At 41.4% G+C, this 14,813-nt stretch overlaps 1 protein-coding gene across 1 annotated transcript in view; it reads right to left on the reverse strand.

Annotated features, from left to right (window-relative positions):
- The window catches only part of ERICH5 (glutamate rich 5), a 21,813-nt gene extending 7,142 nt beyond the window's left edge, over positions 1 to 14,671 (reverse strand). The window contains exon 1 of the mRNA XM_004370822.3: positions 14,603 to 14,671. Coding sequence (XP_004370879.3) covers positions 14,603 to 14,660 — 58 coding nt within the window. The 5' untranslated portion in view covers positions 14,661 to 14,671. The remainder of the gene's footprint in view (positions 1 to 14,602) is intronic.
- Between the last annotated feature and the right edge of the window lie 142 nt (positions 14,672 to 14,813).

The raw sequence follows: 14,813 nt of genomic DNA on the forward strand, positions 1-14,813 counted from the left end.
ATTTTTCTTTTTCTCCCCCCCTTCCCCCCCCCCCGTTATATACACCTATAGTTTAAAGAGTTACTTGCTGATGTAACATAAATTAAGACAGGTCTCTTCTCCCATTTCCCCTCTCTGCCGGCAAACACTTTAATGCTTTTAGCTGTTTTGGGGGGATATGTTTTTCTATATCTCCAAATGAATTGCTTCTTGATGATTTTTCAGTTTGGGTCATTTTAATTAACTCTCACTATGGAAGAAAAAGACGTAGCTCTTTTTCTACCTACCTCTACCCTCTCACCCTCTTCCATCATCATACATTCACATCTCCTTCCAACTGAGTAACTGAAAATACTCTGTCCTATAAGGTCACTATCAGTTGGAATCAACTCAATGGCACTGGGTTTTTTTTTTTTTTGGGGGGGGGGCGGTGGCGGGTTTAATTAATACTTCCTGAGGCACCCGATGCCACCAACTCCTGAGCCTTTTAAGGATCCTGTGATATCTGGGTTGGTTGGCTCTCAGTTTTCTCACCTGCTGACATCAAACCCAGCTTTCTTTGGCATGTTAAGTGAGTTATTACATGTCCATCGTTTTCTAAATTCCCATATTACTTCAATATCGTCTTTTCTCCTGTTCTTCCCATTCTTATGGGTTTAAATTTTTTTTTAAATCTCTTTACTGTCATTTTAGTAGGTTTCAGGAGGGCACAAGAAGATGCTTTAATGAGTATTATTTATAAAGAAAAAGAAACCTAGGATGCATACAAAAGCAATTTAGGTACAAAGATGAAAAACACAGATCCTGCTCTCTGGTGTCACAGAGTCATGGTGATGCCATCAGAAGCAGTAAAATGACCAACACAACACCACGTGAGAAGTGCTGTGATAACTAAGTACACAGAGGGACAGGAGCTCACACAGGAGTTGAGTATTATGGAATAGTATCTTCAAGTTCCCCAAGGAGAAGGTACAGGTGAGCATAGAAGGCTCAGGGAAGGATAGTGTGGCTAGAGCGCAAGGAAGGAGTAAGATCATGAAGAAGATCATGTAGATGGCGCTAATGAGTTCAGATTTTATCCTGAGGGCATGAAGAACAAGAACTGTGTGTGGGGGAGTGACTTGATCAGATTTGGATTTTTAAAACCTCCCCCTAAAGAAGTCAGGCTGAAAAAGCTACATAATGTATGATATTCTGAAAAAGGCAAAACTATAGTAAAAAGATCAGAGGTTGCCAGGGACTTAGAGGGAGAGGGGAACAGATGAATAGGTGAAGCACAGGACATTTAAGGGCAGTGAAACTATTCTGCATAATACCGTAATGGCGGATACACGACATTATGTATTTGTCAAAACCCATCCAAACTTGTTGCTGCCGAGTTGATTCCTACTCGTGGCGACCCCATGTGTGGCAGAGTACAAGTGCTCCATAAGGTGTTCTTGGTTGTAATCTTCACAGAAGCAGATCACCAGGGCTTTCTTCTGTAGTGCCACTGGGTGGGTTCAAACGGCCAACCTTTAGGCTAGTAGTTGAGCACAAACTGCCTGTTCCACCCACGGACCTTTCAAAACCCATAGAAGTATACAATACAAGGAGTGAATCTTAATGTAAACTATGACATTTAATCAATAATAATGTATCAACACTGCTCCATCAATTGTAACAAATATACCTCACAAATGCACAATGTTAATAAGAGAAACTGTGTGCAGAGGGGAGAGGGGGCATATGGAACTCTATACTTTCTCTGCAAGTTTTCTGTAAACCTAAAACTGCTCTGAACAATACAGTATATTTTTTTAAAAAGAGTCCTCCTTGGGAGAAATGAATCAGAGGTTGGCAGTACAGAAGTCAACAGAACTTGTGGAGTTAGACAGAAGAGGGCACAGAGATGGGAGGTAAAAATGGCTGGGCTAATGACTGATTCAGTGGTGGAGTGAGGGAGAGGAAGGGCCTAGAACAACACTGGTTTCTGGATGGGATGAACAAATTAGGGCCAGAGATGGACACTAAGAGTTTGGTTTGGGGCATCGTGTGTTAGAGATGTTTGGAGATTGTGTCACAAAGTGGTAAAGTCTGGACATACTAAATCTTGGCTGGAAATAGATGCAATAGGCTGGAGCTGAACTATCTAATTAACACGTTTGTTTTGTGTCTTGAGGAAGGAGCAGCTTTTGGGTAGAGGCTCCTGTTAAGAGGTGGTGATGAGGAGGAGGGTGTTGTGTGTGTAGGTGGAGGGCTCAGGGATGTTGTGGCACATCCCTTTCTCCACTCTGCCTCAGGGACTGAGTTTCACTGAATCCTCCTGTGGAGAGGGATTAGAGCCAGAGGCTGGAGAAGCAGAATTCAGGAACAATTTTGTGAGGTGCAGATGATAGATTTCGGGGGCCCATATAACAGAACTGGGAAGAGGGCTGTCCTTCTCCTTCCCCTCCTACCTCATCCATGACTGAAACCTTCAAATTAGCAGCAAGGGGCCCTGGTGGCACAGTGGTTAAGCGTTTGGCTGCTAACCAAAAAGTGGGCAGTTCAAATCCACCAGCCACTCAAGGCAGTTTTACTCTGTCCTATAAGATCGCTATGAGTCAGAACTGACTAGACAGCAGCAGGTTTGGTTGGTTTGGAAGGCAACTTAACAAAAGTGATTTCTCAGGCCTATAAAGAAATTCATTACGACAAGACAGTTCATTTAGAGACCACACAAAGAACGTTCTGCCGATAACTGCCACAGGGAGTGAACAAGAAAATGTGTTAATATACTAATCACAGAGGTTTGCCAAATTAATTTTTCTAGCGAAATAGTTATTACAGTGATTAGTACTGTTAGCTAAATGAGATGAACAATTTTCATCCAGCTGTGTCAGATGTGGGTGCATTCTAAAGGCAAGATTCTTCTAGAGTAGAAAGTAGTAAGGGGAAAAAAATGTGTCGCCACAACCAAAACATAGCCACACAATTTATATTTTTAAAAATATACAATCAATCTAAGTGTTTTATCCCCCAAATAAAAAGCTTTGCAAAAATTTATTTCTCCACAAATGGTGTCATACACATCCAAGCGATCTATTAGGTTTTGCTATAGCTAGGACATTTATACCCATGATTTCTGTGTCAATTTTCCTTCTTACTTCCTTTCCTTAATCTTACCGGTACACTTGAAGTATGAAAATGTCCTCAACATGTAATTTTTTTTTAAATTGTACTTTAGGTGAAGGTTTACAGAACAAATAGTTTCTCATTAAACAGTCAGTACACATATTGTTTTATGACATTGGTTAACAACGACATGTCAACACTCTCCCTTCTTGACCTTGGAGGACTTTTTTTTTTTTTTGGTGAAAATATACGTAGCCAAAGATACACCATTTCAAAAATTTCTACATTCAACATACAATTTTTTAAATCACAACCTGAAAATAGCCACTCAAGCTGGGAAATATTACCAAAAAATGTCATTGCCTCTAATCTTCTTTCTGGAGTTGTCCAAAGGAGATAAAGCATCTTTATAATGATTACCCCAAAAAATAGAGAAAATTCTAGAAGTGCAGTGATTCGTATTGACTAACTGCACTCTCTGTAATTGAATTTTGAAATGAGTGTATTTTGGAGGTAACTAATACTCTGGTGGCACAGTGGTTAAGAGCTGGACTGCTAACCAAATTGTCGGCAGTTCGAATTCCACCATCCGCTCCTTAGAAACCCTATGGTGCAGTTCTACTCTGTCCTATAGGGTCGCTATGAGTCAGAATTGACTCGATGGCAATGAGTTTTTTGTTGTTGTTGTATAATAGCCCAAAGGTTCTTTTCCTACATGATAGAGAGTTATCTGCTCTTCAAGGAGGATAGAGAGAGATCTTATGACCTTGAGAAGAAGACTATAATTGGGTAGGTGTGAATCCTGCTGCCTCCACTTACTAGTTTTGTTAAGTCTCGCTATGCCTCAGGTCCATCACATGTAAAGTGGGAATAGTATTAGTACCTAACCAAGGAGCAATGGTGAGGATTACGTGTTAATACCTAGAAGGCACTAGCACAGCAACTGTCTCCCACGAAGCGTCCGTCAATCATAGCCATTGCTAGTATTATACTCCACTTACTGGCTTTAGCAAGGAATAGGTTGTGATGGACAGACAGAAAAGTAAGGTGATTTCATTCATTCTAATGCTGGTAACTTCCTTTGAGACACGGTAGCCTATGCAGAAAAGAAAACAACAACCAGGAAATAAATGAAAAGGTTGGAAAACAAATGGTTGTTTCAAACCACCTCTTAGAGAGCACAGCAATAAAGTCTACAATTAACCCTAAAACTTCCTTTCGGGCACCAGATTTCATATCCTCCAGAATGTTTTTACTCCAGAGCTGCTGAGGGAAGTAGGGTTTTTGGGTTCGTTTGACCTCTTTTCCCTTCCCTTCAGCTGGAGCAGGGCACTCCAGTTTGTTCTGATAAACCTACTGCTGATGAGTCGATTCCGGCTCAGTGATTGTACAGGACAGAACAGAACTGTCCCACAGGGTTTCCAAGGAGTGGCTAGTGCATTCGAACTGCCAACCAGTTGGTTAGTAACCAAGCTCTTAACCACTGTACCACCAGGGCTCCAAATTACAGCTGGGTGTGAATCCTGATTCCACCATTTACTTAACTGTGCAATCTAGGCAAGTTCCTAACTTCTCTGGACCTCAGTTTCCTTACCTGTAAAATGGGGATAATATGTTTGCCTTGCAGGCTTGTTAGGAGAATTGACTGAAGTGACAATGTGTATAAATAGCCCAATATGATTTCTGACAAGAGAAGCTACTCAGTAAACTGGGACTCCACAGGGATGCCCAGCTGAAGGTGCGACAGGGAACTGAACACCAGCCTGTATGTCCCTGCAAGGCTGTCTGTCCAGTGGGAACATCTCTCTCTAATTTCACAAAGGCCTCCTGTGGGCTGGCAGTGGCCTTGTCAATAAATTATAGCTAAATTAGAAACAGAAAGAATGAACTACAACATTAAAGGGCTTGGATAAACAGCTCCCTGAACACTATAAATTGCCAGTCTTGGCCTGTAATGTTGTGTTGCTACCATGATAATTTTTAAAACATGATTACTGATAGATAATGGAGCAGTACTCATAATGTTAGCAATAATTTGACCGGACTTGACTGGTGTTAATAAAGGCCATGATAGCTTTTATATAAATAGATATGTTTCATTCTGTTTGTTGGCTTTGTTTCATTTATTCATCAAGTGCCTACTACATGCCAGTCTGGGCTGGGCACAGGGGTTACCGCAGTTAACAAGGAAGATCTGGCCTCTGCTGTCCTCGCGTTTACCATCTGCAGGGCAATTCAGATAATAGCTACTTATCTCGCTGAGTCCCTGAGTGATGCAAATGGTTAAGAGCCCAGCTGCTAACTGAAAGGTTGGAGGTCTGAGTCTATCCAAAGGTGCCTCAGAAGAAAGGCCTGGTGATCTACATCCAAAAAATCAGCTATTGAAAACCTTATAGAGCACAATTCTACTCTGACACACATGGGGTCACCATGAGTCAAAACTGACGTGATGGCAACTGGTATCTCATTAAATATATCTTGGTATCTTTCTGTTATCTCATACCCAAGGATCTTCACATATTCTGTCCCTCGTGGTTTTGTGAATCCCCAACACACCTCCCTGAGGTAAAGGAAGGTACTACACAGTTTCTTCCAGAACTCTGCCTTGAAAACAAGTGAGATCTTTTGCCCAAGGACAGCATTCTATGTCTAATCTGCATTGTTATGTAATAAATATTGCGAGCAAATGCATTATTTCCACGTCCAATGTTGTTTAAAGATGTGTCTGTTTTCTGAACTCTACATCTTATCAAATCACACACTGATCTGGGCCTAATCCTTTGGGCTTATTATCTCTCTGAATTCTGCCCTAAGTTGACCCCAGGCACAAATTCATTGTGACAGCTGAGCTAACAGAACCCTTGTTGTAAGCACCATTGTGACAGGCACACAAAGAAACTAAATACCAGGTAACATTACAGAAAGAATTAGACCTAGAGCTAACATACCTGAAATTCACATTATGGTGGAAGCTTTTCAACTCAGTTAATTACCCTAATCAGAAATGAAAAGTTTCTGCCCAGTAAGGAAAAAAAAAACAAACTTGGAGTCAATATTTCCTGTCCCATGAGAATGTCATACCAGCTATCCCAAAGACCTCACTGGCCTGTGGGCTGGGGTTTCTATAGAATCAACGAGGAAGGGAGATCCTGGTATTTTCTCTTGCTGCCACCACTTTTAGGTTCTTGCAGCTTTTGAGCTTGGGGAGCTGGGTTGCAGCGTGAATCAGCTCTAAGGAGGAGCCTACTCATCTTCCTTCTCATTTTCTTACATTGCTTTCTTCAATTTCATCCTATGATTTAGAGATGAGGTGAGTATGTTGACTTAGCAATCAATCAAGGGCCTGAACTGGTCTAAATGACTTCGACTTGAGGGAGGGAGATTTTTCTCAAGTTTCCTTCATTGAGAATTGGCTGAGTTTGCTAAGCCTTCACCTTAGCTAGGTCAGAAAACAGAGGTCTTCTGATTTTCCATTTGAAATTAAGGTTAATACTTGCTCTGCTTTGCATTGTAAGAGCATGAGTATCACAAAGGAGAACTGTGAGGAGGTAGCTGCACCAATGTAGATGGCTGTCCTCCCGGTTCAGCCACTATGCCCGTGCTTGACTCTATCAGGGTGCAGAATTTAAAGGCCTGTGGCCAAGAGCAGGAGTCTGTGCTTGAGAAGGGAGTACCAGTGGTAGAATTTCATCTTCCATGTGGAAGATCTGGGTTTGATTCCCAGCCAATGCATCTCGTGAGCAGCCACCACTGGTGGAGGCTTCTGTGTTGCTATGATGCTGAACAGGTTTTGGGGGAGATTCCAGACTAACATGGACTAGGAAGAAAAGCTTAGTGGTCTACTTCTGAAAATCAGCCAATGAGAACCCTATGGATCAAAAGGTCTCATCTGTAACCAAACATGGGGATCGCACAGGACCCAACAATATTTTGTTCCCTTGTGCACAGGGTGGCCATGAGTGGGGGCTGACTCCAAGGCAGCTAATAACAACAACGTGTTGTATTATATGAAATCAGGGCAGTCTGCAAAGTGTGGAATGTTCTCATCCCGCACGGACCCTCTAGGACTGAGTTTTAAAGGCAAACTGCTGAAGAGAGCAGAAAGGACATTTTCACTGAATGTAAAGATACATAGATTACAGGCTTGGAAAAAGCACGGGCCCCAAATGGAAACTCCTGGCCCAGTATTTGATAGCAAGAAATACTTGGTTTGATGGTACATCCTTATTATTGTACATGAAGGAAGTAGATCCTGAGGCCTTTCTTCTCTTAGTGACAGGTCAATTGCTGAGGGATGGGCCAGGCCTGGGATGGGACCTGGGGGAGAGGCATCTGGAAAAGCTGCAAAGAAGCCTGAAAAGGCTGGGGGCTCAGGCCAAATGCAAGGTTTCTTGAGCAGCCTCTTAAGCATGTGTCCTCCTTTCAATTGCTAGCCTATGAGATCAAGTTCATTCTATATTTCTCTATGTATCTTATCAGATAATGTTAATTGGTCCTATTTTGCTGTCTACTTTGAATTATACCAGCATAGCCACAAACTTTATTCTTTGTAAATGAAGTGTGGCTTTTGGTAACCTGGAAAGTAGATAGACAGGACCCAAACCCACTTCTGTGGAGTCGATTCTGACTCACAGCAACTCTATAGGACAGAGTAGAACTGCCCCATAGGGTTTTCAGGGAGTGGGTGGTGAATTTGAACTGCAGATATTTTGGTTAGCAGCCGAACACTTAACCACTGTGCCACCAGGGCTCATAGATAGGACAGGGATGTCATTTTGCCTGTCTTTAACTACTGATGCTTCTTTCGTGTTAACTTTCTTACTGTACATCTGAACAGTTCACTTATCGAAACCTGCCTAATATAACTTGCTTGTCTCAAAGCAAATTAAAGCCATAAAGATCTGAATGTCAACAGGTGCTCAGTTTGAATAAAGAATGTTATCAGATCTTCAGGTCTTGTCTTATTAGAGAAGCTAGGAGCAGTCTAGAGAGGCTGAAGGGACTGTTGAGGGTGTAGACTGAGAAAGGCGGGTGAGCGCTCCTCCAATGTGGGGCAACAGCCACCCAGTCACCACAGCTGCCCAGAGCAGTAATCCTGGGGGCCCCATGATCCCTCTAGCCCCTCCATGGGGATGAAAGTTATGTTAGCTGAACTTGCCCCTAGGAGACAGGCTGCCCTTTCTTTCCTCTGCCTATTTCCAATGGCCACTTCTTGTTTCTGAGCACACCAGCACTGCCTGGTTTATTTCACCCAACTTCTTTGTAAAGCATAATTGTCATAGTTTTTAGTTGTCAAAAACAGTGTCCATGTGAGTGTTTCAATGCTATCCTTAAAGGGCAAAACCCTTGAATATATACAAAACAATAACTTTGGAATCTGAAGGCAATTCCCAAAGAAAAGTCCAAAGAATGCGAGCAACAGCAACAGAGCTGAGACACGTAAATAAGCTTCAGAGGTAATCATGGTCCTTCCGAAAGAGTAACATGCACTCAGAGAGCTACATTCTAGTATAGTGCTTTAAAAAAAAAAAATGCATTACCTAGTAATACCTACATTTATACATACCAAGATTCAAAGCATGGCCAAGTTTGATGCTTTTTTTTTTTCTTTATCAGCTTTGGTGAAACTTCCAGTAACCCCCCAAAAGTATTAGGCTTTTTAAAAACTTGATGCTGGAGAACATTAACACAGAAGTGAGACTGTACACAGGAGACGGGGTGTGTGGCAGCCTTACAGAATCATGACTTCACAGTACACAGTGATGCTTTGTTTTACTGTTTACCTTTGCCTGGATGACTAAGAGATCCTCTTCACCACCTAACATTCTCTTCCAGCCTCCTCATGGCCAATGTTATCTTCCATTTTCTGTTCTTATTATGCCTTGATTGCTAGTCCACCTCTTACCCTTATTCCACCGAGTCCCCATCTTTGTCATTCTCTGCATTCACTCATCCACCTTACAGTCTTTGTCGCATTTTTCCCACGTGTAAAGCCACACTACAAGCTACTGACAAAGCCTGATTGAAGCAGCGGTTGTACAAAGAGCTGGGGCTTTGAAGGCAGACACAACAGGTGCTTAAGCCCTGGCTCTATCACTTACTAGCTCTGAGATCTCAGGCAAATTATTTAACTTCATGAAGCTTCAGTTTTCTAGCTGTATGTGGTGACACCAAGATTTCCATTATAAGGTTATTGTGGGGATTAAATAAGACCATGGACTAAAGTACCTGAAACTAAGTGGGCACTCCCTACCTTGTTTCCTGATTTTTGCTCTATGCCCATGTTTTGATATGGGTGTACTAATGTCTGGAAGTCTTGTTTTAGAAAGAGATTTATATCTCTCATTGCTGATGATAGTGTAAATTGGTACAGCCCTTATGGAAGGCATTTAGGTAGTTATCTATCAAAATTATAAATGCATCTATCGTTTGACCTAGTAATGCCCCTTCTGGGAAACTATCCTACAGATATGCTTGCATACACTCAAAATGACGTACGTACAAAGGAATTCACCACAGCCTTGCTTGCAACAGGAAGACAGGAAACAGATCAAGTGCCCCTCAATAGGGACTAATTAAACAAATCCATAACAATGATTATTATGTAGGTGTAAAAAAGGAGGAAAAACTCTATCTCGATATGGGAAGTTCTCCATTTTGATATGTGAAAAAACAAGGTGGAGGTTGCATAACATGGTGAACACAATGTCACTTAACTGTACATATGAAGAATGTTGAAACAGCAAATGTTTTGTTACATATTTATTTACCACTATAATAAAGAAATAAAGCATTACTTTAAAAAAAAGGTGGAGAACAGTATGCATAGTACACTACGTTTTCAAATAAAAAGAGGAGAGGAAAATAAGAATTCTGTAATGAATAAAGAAATCTTGGAAGAATACACAAATCTAATAAGGTATGTGGCTGGAACTAGGCAGATGCTGAGGATGGGTTGGGAGGAGTACTTTTTACTGTGTATTTAAAAAAAAGTTTTCAAAAGTTTGAACCTATCCAAAACTTAAATGAAAAATGGCCTCTTTCTTGCTTTGAGTTTATACTGTTCTTATATTCCATTTTAATTAGCTGTGTGTGATAGCTAACCTGGCCCACCACAAAGACTTACTGAGTACTCTGAGTGCTGAGTTCCAGAGGGGACACAAAGACATACAAGGCTCAGTCCTGAGACTTCTGGTGTTTAAAAGAAAAAAAAAAAAAATTTATATCTGTAAACAAAAAAGCCTATTCAAATTAATTTTAACATTAATGATGTTTGTTCTTCAGTTACAAAGTCTACTAGGACTGAAATGTCACTGTATGAAAATACTGTTTTAAGACCACAGGAATCTCCCAGCACAAAGGACAATTCACAAAACTGTGTGAAATCCAAGCCTCATCCCATTGCCCAGGCAGCTAGTGAGAGTTCAGGCTGGAGCAAACAAATGATTATTGCTGTCCGTGGAAATGTACACGTTAACCTAGCAATGACTTTGTCAATAATTACCATCTATTTACTTTGTCCACATTGGTGCTTAAACTGTAAAATCTCAGGAAGTAGAAGTCTGCCAGAAACACAGGATATTCATAATAGGAAAGAGTGGAGTAGTAATTATCCATGCTAGCCATGGGCTGGTAGCACCGGGAGGAGGGCTCGGATGCAAAGGTCTAGAGGCCTTTGGGTACATTAAGGTCTATGAAGTCAACAAAACCTTGGTGTTCAGATTCAGTTAGAACCTTAGGGGTCTGAAAAGAATAGAAATTGCCCCACTATTTAGAGTTTGCTTCCACAAACACAAGAAATTCCACTCAGTCTGTCCAACTAGCCTTTTGGAAAGAAAAGTCTTTCCTCACACATTTCAGGGCATTTAGTAAAAAATCTATGTGCAACCAATGTGTACACTTGGAATAGCACTGGACAATTATTTACATCCAGAGTCTAGTCTCTGCCTCTGTCCCCCTGCCACCTCCAACACCCACCCCTACCCCCTAGTCTTCTTTAGAACTGAAAAAATAAGTACCACCACAAAGACATGGATGAACCATGAAAATGTTATACTGAGTGAAGTAAGTCAAGCACAAAAGGACAAATATTGTATGATCCCACTTATATGAAATATCTAGAATAGGCAATTGTAGAGACACCAAAGTTTATTAGTGGTTACCAGGGGCAGGTGGAAGGGGAAAATAGGGAGTTATTGCATAAGGGTACTGAGTTTCTGTTAAGGATGACTTAAAAAAAAAAGAAATGGATAGTGGTGATGGTTGCACAATATGGTAAGTGTTCTCGATGTCACTAGATTATACACTTAAAATGGCTGAAAAGCAAACGTTTTGTTACATATATATATATTTTACTACGAGGAAATTTTTAAAAATTATCTTCAAATTTTAGTATTACAGGATTTTGGAACTATAAGAGATCTTAGAGATAATCTAGTCCAATCCTATTATTTTATGATAGTTTTGCTTACAGGCTAATGCTGCATCATGTATAAGAGTTCTCAAACCAGTTAAAGAAAATTTTGTAAGGCAGAACTGTCGACACAAATCCAATCTACAGGATTCATGTATTTTTGCTTTAGACCACAGACTTCTATAGTTGATACTGAAATTTTTTAAAAAATCTATTATGTTATGAAGATGATTATTAATAACTCAGCAAAATGTACCAACAAATGGGAGGTTTGAGATTTTATCTGAAAGGACAAAAGAGTCTGCTTATATCTATATCTTTATGGGAGGACACTGGAAGTTTCTCTGTGACTCTCTTTGTATTCTACTTAAAATGTCTCTAAGGTTATATGTCCTGGAATCAGACAAAACCAAAAAACCAAACCAGTTGTCATGGAGTTGATTCCGACTCATGAGGACCTCAGGTGTGTCAGAGTAGAACTGTGCTCCACAGGGTTTTCAATGGCTGTGACCTTTTGGAAGTAGATTGCCAGGCCTTTCTTTCGAGGCACCTCTGGATGGATTTGAACCACCAACCCTGGGGTTAGTAGCCAACCTCTTAACCATTTGCACCACCCAGGGACTCCTTGGAATCACACCACTTGGGTTCAAAGCCCCAGTCTGACTCTTAGCGGCCCTGTGTCCTTGGGCTAATTGTTTACTTTTACCTACAAAATAGGGATAATCATAATACTTTGCCATAGCATTATTATAAGGATTAAATGAGGCAATTCATTCAACAAATAATTACTGAGGGCCTTTTATGTGCCAAGCATTGTTAGGCACTGGGGACACAGCAAGTAAATGCGTGTAAAAGGTACTTAATAAACCTGGACTGTTTTTATCTAAAAGCACATACACACAGGCTTGGGGTCCTATACAGGATTTAAAGAAGTTTTAAGCTGCAGAAACAGGAATGAATTATTTATCAGGCCTCCAAGATCATGGAGTTGAAATGCTGATGAACATACAATAGTATCCAATTACAACAGAGTATTGTCTGATCAAGGATCAGAAGCAAAATACACCTGTTGATTGACTCAGTGTGTGTATTGAGCAAATTATGCAGCATATTAATTAATATTCTAAACACTAAGACTAGTTATCAAGTGTTTTAACTTTTCTTCCAAAGCACCATCCATAAAAACTGGGAATGTCAATTACAGACATGAAGAAAAAATGAAAGTATGAATACGATGGCTAGGCATTAATGTAGGTGATACAATATTTTTTAAAACAAGGTTATTTATTATTTTCTGAGTGGATTAACAACCCTGTTCCACCTATTGGATACTTTTGCCTACCTCCAGAGTCACATTCCCAAAAATGCATGTTTTTATCAGCTTTTAAATCTGTAATGATGATTTTTTGCTGTGCTTTTTAAATGAGGATGCTACTCCTAGGATATCTGGCACCTAGCAGGGGATAAGAGAAGCCAGGATAAAGTGGTGTATCTTCTTGAAGCATCAGTTTTTCCTCAAATTTTCACATTGAAAACAACAAGAATATAATATGGAATAGAATACAAAATCCACCTGATTTCATAAAATAAAACATGAAACATCAAGGAAATTGCTCCTCACACTGGCTTCTTCAGAGCACATGGAGGGTACAGAGGCCCTCTCTGCTTCAGGAGAAGGGTTGGCAAACACAGTACATTAGGAGTGATTTTCTTCCATCTTTTCATTTTGTTGTCAACAACAAGGCTTTTTTTTTTAATGTAGTTTTTTGTTGTTATTGCCTATTTTCAAACTTTCTATTGCTTTCTTTGATCTATTAAAGCTAGAAGTAATGTTACGACAATGTAACATTTCTCACAGTGGCTGGCCTTTGAAACAGCATTCATGAAAACCCTTTGCTGTCTATCCCAAATAAGGTGGTAGACGTTTCTGTTATTGGAATTAGTTACCAGGGTGCTAAAAGAAGACCTGCGAAAAGGAATTAACTAGAGTATAAAATTCTCCCAAAAGTTAGCCTTGGAGAAGATTGTAAACTAGCTTGAAGGCATTTACTTAACCTTAAGAGCTTTGTCCAAAATGTTAGTCATACAAAACGCAAGAAGTCGGCTGTAAAACCCAGTCATTCTTTAGTCCATAAACCTGCTTTTAATCTTTTCGCGGTGTTGATCGCTGTCAGAAATCATCTCAATCATTTGCTCAACTTTTTATGACTGCTCTTCCACCCCACCCCCCGAAAAGCTGGGGTCACGTGTATCTTCAGCATCTAGCTAAGAGCCTAGAAAATAGTAGGCGCTCAAAATATATTTATTGAATTTCTTTTCAAGATTTAGTGATGACCAATTTTGTATACATACATATTTGTCAAGAAATTATAAAATGAGGACGGGGAAAGCATATTTGGCATCTTCAAAAGTGCAGGAACCTATCTGATGGAGTGAATGCCCATCTGTACTCTCCGCAAAAACCAGAAAAAGCAAACCCGTTACCGTCGACTCTATTCCGGCTCATAGCGGCCCTATAGAACAGAGTAGAACTCCCCCATAGGGTTTCCAAGGAGCTGCTGGTGGATTTGAACTGCCGACCTTTTGGTTAGCAGCCGAGCTCTTCCATTTGCAAACGCTGACCCGAGGGGAAGGGGGAAGGTCTTGTTAGAAAAGTGGGTTTCAAGTCTCCACTTAAGACCAGAAACTACTGGTTCCCAGTGAATTTACACTTTTATTATCTGATATTCTGTACTTTTAGGGAGTGAAATTGGACCTACTCTAGAGACAGTAGATCTCTTTTAGGAGCGTGAGGCGGCTAACCCTGTCAGGGATTTAACGTCAATTCCGTGCGGTCAAATCAGCAGACCCAGTAACCCCAGTCCCGGCTGTCGGCCTCGCCGGTTGGGCAGCGTCGGTGGCGGAGCGCACCCGCACGGCCGCACCCTCGGGTAGAGTAGCACTGCACCCAATTTCGGGAGAGAATCTCCCTTCGCTCAGGGTTCGACTCCCCATCCTTCGGGGAGGAATCCGCGCCCTGCCAGACGGGGCCGCACGAGTAGCGCCTTTTGGACCCCCGCGGGGTGTAAGCCAACCCGAATCCGGGGTCCAGGACGGGTTTGGGGTCTTGCTTACCATTGCGGAACTTGCTGCTGTCGCCGGCCTTGTTCAGGGCGCTGCTGGAGCAGCCCATCGCGGCGCCGCGGTTGCAGACAGGAGGGCAGCCTGGTCCGGGGAACGCAGCCACCTGTCCCCGCCGGGACGAGTGTTCGCCCGCGAGCCCGGGTCGCGCGCCAACCGTGCACGAAGACGCCGAAGTTCCTCCAACTCTACCCGCCCGGCTCTA

Source organism: Trichechus manatus, unplaced genomic scaffold (genome assembly GCF_000243295.1).
Source record: "Trichechus manatus latirostris isolate Lorelei unplaced genomic scaffold, TriManLat1.0 scaffold00009, whole genome shotgun sequence".
NCBI lineage: Eukaryota > Metazoa > Chordata > Mammalia > Sirenia > Trichechidae > Trichechus > Trichechus manatus.